Source organism: Trypanosoma conorhini (genome assembly GCF_003719485.1).
Source record: "Trypanosoma conorhini strain 025E chromosome Unknown Tco_14.4_contig_00819, whole genome shotgun sequence".
Taxonomy (NCBI): Eukaryota; Euglenozoa; class Kinetoplastea; order Trypanosomatida; family Trypanosomatidae; genus Trypanosoma; species Trypanosoma conorhini.
In genome coordinates, this window is record NW_021704912.1 from 1 (window position 1) to 6,192 (window position 6,192).

A 6,192-nucleotide genomic window follows, 5' to 3' on the forward strand; every position below is an offset into this window, starting at 1 on the left:
GGAGCGTTGCAGCACCAACTCATCGTATTCCTTTTTACGTTCCTCGTAGAGGATCGTGGCTTTGCGATTTAGGCGTTTGGACATCACTGCGGCCTGAGACTCAGCCTCGCGTAATTCCTGCAACGTGGCAGCCGTTCTTACCTTGTCGTCAAAGTAATACGGACCCTCGCTTCGTCCAAAGGTGTGTCGTTCCTCCACTAACCAGGCGTGGCGCCGTTCTGCCTCATGTACGGATTTCTGTAGCTCCTCTGTCGCCTTCGCCGTGTCACGAAGGTCCACCTCGGCATTTTTTATAAATGTTTCAAGGGATGTCTTTTTCACCAAGAGCTGTTGTAGTTCGTGTTGCACCTCCTCCACCTCCTTCTCAAGTCGCTGCCGCTGCTCCTCCATCCGTTGTAGCTGCTCTATCACGTTCTGCAGCTTTCCGCCTGTTTCGCCCAGTTGTAACTTGGCTCCGTCACGGGCCGCAGTGCGGTGCGATATCTCTTCCTCCACTTCCGTCAGCTTCCGCTCCAGATCCGCCGCCAACTGCGTGACATCCGCCTCCATTCGCTCAAACTCCGCCGACCCCGCCTCTTCCTCGCGGGCGAGGGCACTACATCGCTCCTGTGCCGCAGAGAGCTGCTTCTGGAGTTCTCTGCGCGCCTCGTCGGGGTCTTCACGGGTGTGCCGCTCCAGCGCCGCCTTGCGTTCCTTTAGCTCCCGCAGTGCCACAACTTCCACCTCGTGTTTGCGCCGTTCCTCATCAAGCGCGGCACCCAACTCCTCCACAGGCCCGCTGTTATCGCCGCGTTCAAGCTGAAGCTTGTGCTCTGCCAGCCTCAACGCCTCCTCCGCCTCCTTGTACCGCCGTAGCAGGGGCGCCTGTTGTCGCAGCTGCTCCTGAACGACCTCCAACTCCTTCTCCACCCGGGCAATTTTTGCCCGCAGCTCTTTTACAGGGGCCTTGCGCTGATGGTACGCACGAACCTCCGCGAAAATGTCACGAAGCTGCTGCGTCGATCCACCCGTCATGAGTCCATTCGGCTCCGCCACGTCCCCATCAAGCGAGACAGCCTTGCATCGCACGGCTGGATTGTACGCAAGCTCCTGAGCCAGGGCCAGTGAGGAGCAGACAAAGAACTGCCCGTAGACATGCTCCGCTACGATGCGGTGGGATTCATCTTTAATTTCTATCAAGTCTTTTGCAATGGCGAGGAAGCCCCCCATTCGCGCAGCAATCCGTTTCGCCTCCTCCATGCGAGCTCCATCAACACCCTTGGGCCGCTGCAACGTATTCAACGGAAGGAATGCCGTGCGTTGCCGCAGCCCATGACGAATAACCTTTTCCGCCACAAGATCATTTGTTACAACAACACGCAGTAGTTGCGTTTGCGCCCCAACCATAAGGGCCATTGCATACTTTTCCTCCCTTGGCACAATGAGCTCTGCAACGCGGCCATGAATATGTTGGTCAATACCTGGGCAAGCGCGTCGGTCGTACTCCACATCGAAGCCACGACCACCATTGCCCATCTCACGTTGCAGTGCATCGTTCGCTTTCCAGTGCTCTGCCTTTAGCTGCGCAAGTTCCTCCTGCAATGCACGTCCACGCGCCTCAAGCGGGGCCACTGTTGCATACGTCTCCGTCTCCGCATCAAGGCGTTCACGTGCCCTCGCTAGTTCTGCTTCAAGCTTTGCAATCGTTTCACTCCGTGCAGCCGTCTTCTGTTGAAAGTGTTGCAGTTGCCGTTCCAGCTCCTTGACGCGCTCGTCACACCGTCGTACTTCTGCGCCGTGGTGAATCAGCCGGCGTTCAATGTCGGCACGCTCTTCTTCTAACGACATGCCGGAAATACCGGCTCGCACCCCCGAGATTTGCAACTGTAACGAGCGCTTCAGCTTTGCAACATTCTCCTTCTCCACACGGAGACGCTCCACAAGTGCGTCTCGCTGCTCCTTTTTGGACGCAAACTTTTCCATTCTACCCTGCTGCTTCTCCTTTTCTCTTTCCAGTTTGCGGGCGTTGTCCTTGAGAAGGCGCAAGGCCTTTTCGGCCCCCTCCACGTGTGCCTCATCCCGCGCCAGCTGCTTTTTAAGTGCAGCTTCCTCTTCGTGGAGGGAAATCACCGCCTCCGCGGGCGCCGCAAGGGATTGTTGCAGCTCCATCAGTCTCCGCGTAGCGGCATCCTCCGATGCGGGCAGGAACTGCACTTGCTCCTTGGATGAGGCGACGTCTCTCTCAAGTGCGGCGCACCGCTCCGTGCGTTGCTCCAACTGTTTTCGCTGCTCGTGGTACTCAAAGGCGACACGAAATCGCCGCCTCTCTTCTATGCCCTCACTCATCTGCACAAAGCGCTCATACTCGTCCTGGTCTGCCTTCATGGCACGCAGCATAGGGCCTATCTGTGTCTCAATGTTATTGTCAATCTCTTCCATTTTCTTTTCCTTGCTGCGAATCAGACTCTCGGCAGTGCGTCGACGGTGATCAAACGCCTTCGTTCCGACGGCTTCCTCTATGAGGGAGAGGATGTCTTGCGAGCGCATGCCAATGAGTTTGTGCACCGTCCCCTGCAATACCATGAAATGTGGGTTGTCAACGTTAAGACTGATGCTCTCAAAGAAGCGCTTGACTTTGCTCTGCATGGATACGGTGTTGTTCAGGAAGAACTGCTGCTTCCCACCCAGCTTAATCTGCCGCCCTACGGTGATGATCGGATACTCCTCACAGCTGTAGCCTGGCGGCGCCGTACGAGAGTCGTCGTTAATAAATTCAATCGTGACACGCGCCGCATGAACACCTGTGGTGCCTGCCCGAAAGATAAGTTCCCGCGGATCTTCCGCACGAACACGTTTCAAGTTGGTGATGCCCATGACGAAGCACACTGCATCAAATATATTTGATTTTCCACTGCCATTGAGGCCGGTAATAGCGTTGAAGTGCGGACTCAAGTCGTCAAGGGCCTTGCGATGGGCATAGGACTTGAAGCCGTCAATGACGATGCTCTTTACACGCATAGCCTCCCCGCCCCCGTCGTGTGCGTGCGTGTGCGTGTGCGTGTGCGTGTGTGTGTGTGTGTGTGTGTGTGTAGGCCTCCACTGCAACTACCGCCGCCGCCACGGTTAGCAGAAAAAAAAAGAAGGGAAAGTGGCAGGAACAAACGCGGGCAACGAGCTGCTTTGTTGAGATCTCGGATGCACAGCTGGACTGGGAGGGGGGAGTGTCGCGCAGAGGCCTCGCTTCTCTTTTCTTCTCTCCTTGCCGGGACAAATTCCCTTCAACTTACTCTCCCCCTCCCCCTCCAGGGCCCACCCACGTATACAAGGGGAATCAAAGCCCTAAAATAGTTTCTTTGTTTTTCTTTTTTTGGCTATTATTGTTTTTTTTTTTGCAGTTGTCATGCTCTTTACGAAACAAAACATGGCAAGAAACGAAGAAGAAACAACCACGACAAGTAAAAAGAAAAATAAACAAAGAAGAAATAAGGATGAAACACATACAACACAAAAAAAAACAACACACACACGCACACAGACGAGCAAAACAACCGTCAATAGCAGTCATCTCCTTCGGAAGCTCTTTTACTCCTTTCTCTCGAGTCACCCTTCCCTACTTTGCGCCACCTCCTGCTGTCATCTGCACGGCATGCCTGTGGAAAAAGCCCGAGTAGGAAAAAGACGCGCGCTGGAGTGGGAAATCGTGAGGGGCATGTGGAGAAGGAAGTGGGAAATTGGAAAGGTGAGTGCTAAAGCAAACGAAAAAGGAGAGAAAAAAAACATAGTGCTGTGAAACAATTTAGGGCGCACACATGACACGCCGTTTATATTATATTTGCTTTCTGACTCTTTTGCTTCGGCTGCGGTTTTGCGTACTATTCGCACTCTCTTTTTTTTTCCGCTTCCCGTGGCCGCCCCCTGCAAACGCGAGCCTTCTCGATAAACGCCGACCATTGCATGTCCGCTCTATCATCATCGGTTACCACGTTGGGGCCTCCGCGCCTCATCCCGGGCCCTGCTGCAGAACGCAAATCACGGAGGAAAGATTAGGCGTCTGTGAGCCTTAACTCGGAGTAGGTTCTTCTCTACAACTTTTCTTCCCTTTTCGCTCGTTCTCTTTATTTTATTTGTTCCTCATCGTTACTACCTAAAGCGCCAAAAATGGATGTCGCAATAGCTGCTCTGCCGTTGGGCGCTTCTTCGGATCACGCTCGAAGCACAGCTCAAGAAAGCTCATAAGCCTTGGGTCCAGGTCTTTTGGGATCTCCGTGGGCAGGCCCGTCGAGTGCGCTATTTTGTACACCGCAGCCCACATGGAGTTGCACTCCGGCCACGGGGGTCTTCCTGTGATCATTTCCACTACGGTGCAGCCGATCGACCAGATGTCGCTCTTCATGCCATACCCGCCAGCCTCGCACTTGATCACCTCCGGGGCCATCCAGTACGGTGTCCCCACCATCGTCTGGCAGCCGTGCGTTTTACTACACACGTCGTCAATGGCTTTGCTACACCCAAAATCCGCTACTTTAATTATCCCGTCGAGCGAGACCAGGACGTTGTCACCCTTAATGTCGCGGTGCACAATGCCGCAATCGTGCAGGTACTTCACCCCGCAGACTATTTGATACGCCCACTGACGCACAGTCGGTAGGGGTATGGTTTTAAATTTCTTTACAAACGTGTTGAGTGACCCCCCGCTGACAAGTTCCATGAAGATGTTCAGCGTGTTTTTACTTCTATCCTCCTGACAACCGTAATACTGCACAATATTTGGATGATGAAGTCGTTTCATCAAGGAAATTTCATTTCGCAGCTTATCCATCTCCTCGCGGTCAGTGAGGGAGCCCAACTCAATCACCTTGCAGCACACCGTGCGCCCACTCACAAGAAGGGCTTCATAGACCGCCCCATAACTGCCTTTTCCGATAATTTTCATTTGCCGCCAGCCTTCTAAATCCGCATCGGTAAGCATTAAACGACCCTGCTGCAAAGGTGTGCCCACGGGACTGGCGGTATGACTACTGGTGTCTCCGTGCTCAGACTGCGTCAGACTTTTTGCCATTAGGAGACTACTACTGCCATTATTGCTCCCTCGTGAAGTGCCGTTTGCCATGTCGGTGACGCTGCCTAAGGCAGTTAAATTATTGGAAGATTTTTTATCATCGCTAGGGAATTTGCCCTGCGACATCATGAGCAACTTTTGCGCATCTAAAGCCGTCAAAACGGCAGGGTCTATTTTGTCAAGGAAAGGGTCCTCGTCTGTAACGACGGCTTTGTGTACGGCCTGCTGCTGATCGTGTTCACCATTCACAAAAACGCCAGCAACCCAATCGCCGTTTGCCATCCACTCACAGCCCTGCCCATGTTTAAGGCCATCTTTAAAGGAGCCGACGTATTTGGCGCCATCCGCCCAAATATACGTGCCCTTACCATTGGGCTTTCCATTAGCGAATTCACCCTCGTACACATCCCCTTCCGCATTCGTCATGACCCCCTTGCCCTCCTTCTCGTTTCGCACAAATTCACCGTGATACACAATCCCATTTTCCTCCGTGAGCTTGCCCTCTCCATGGCGCATGTTAGCAACCCACTCTCCTTCGTACACGCTCCCGCAAGCGTACTCCATCTTCCCAAGACCCTGGCGCATGTCGTCAACCCACTCTCCAGTGTAAACGCCTGTAGCATCCTTCAAAACGCCAAAGCCGTTCTGTAGACCATTCTTGTACTCACCCTCGTAGCAGTCGCCGTCCGCCCAGGTGTATACACCACGGCCATTCATGGTGTCACCGAGCCACGTTCCCACGTACGTGTCACCGCTCATCCAAACAGCCTTGCCGTAACCAGACATGTGGCCATCCTCGTCGACGGTACCAACGTAGTAACCCTCGTCAAAGTCAATGCGTGTTGGTTCTGCCTGCAGTGACACATTTTGTTCTTCATCAGGCTCCAGCCGCTCCTGCTCCGCGTCCATGCTATGCACGCAGACTGACAGGAACTGAATATGGAAGAGCAATAGTCAGAAAGCCAATTCGAAACAAAAACAAAGAGGGATCCTTTCCACAATTTAATTGCTGTAAATACGGACTCCAGATGGCTGTGCCGTGTGGGTACACACGTTAACAGACCCAAAGCGAAAGCGGGAAAACACAATCGCGCTGTCTTGTCCGTCACTCGTCCACCCTCTTCTTCCCTTCCTCGCCGCGTTCTAAACCAAAA

General features: G+C 53.5%; 2 protein-coding genes across 2 annotated transcripts, besides 4 other annotated features; both read right to left on the minus strand.

Moving 5' to 3' along the window:
• Positions 1 to 2,997, minus strand: Tco025E_08586 (putative structural maintenance of chromosome (SMC); the record flags this gene model as incomplete). The annotated part of the gene is made up of 1 exon (XM_029375431.1): positions 1 to 2,997. A coding segment is annotated over one exon (2,997 nt), but the record flags the coding sequence as incomplete, so codon positions are not given.
• A 17-nt stretch (positions 2,998 to 3,014) lies between these two features.
• Positions 3,015 to 3,069: a microsatellite.
• Positions 3,070 to 3,327: 258 nt separating this feature from the next.
• Positions 3,328 to 3,370: a microsatellite.
• A 66-nt stretch (positions 3,371 to 3,436) lies between these two features.
• Positions 3,437 to 3,497: a sequence feature (A-rich).
• Positions 3,473 to 3,516: a microsatellite.
• A 607-nt stretch (positions 3,517 to 4,123) lies between these two features.
• Positions 4,124 to 5,947, minus strand: Tco025E_08587 (putative protein kinase; the record flags this gene model as incomplete). The annotated part of the gene is made up of 1 exon (XM_029375432.1): positions 4,124 to 5,947. The coding sequence occupies one exon, from the start codon at positions 5,945 to 5,947 to the stop codon at positions 4,124 to 4,126; it is 1,824 nt and encodes a 607-aa protein (XP_029224446.1).
• Positions 5,948 to 6,192: the final 245 nt, after the last annotated feature.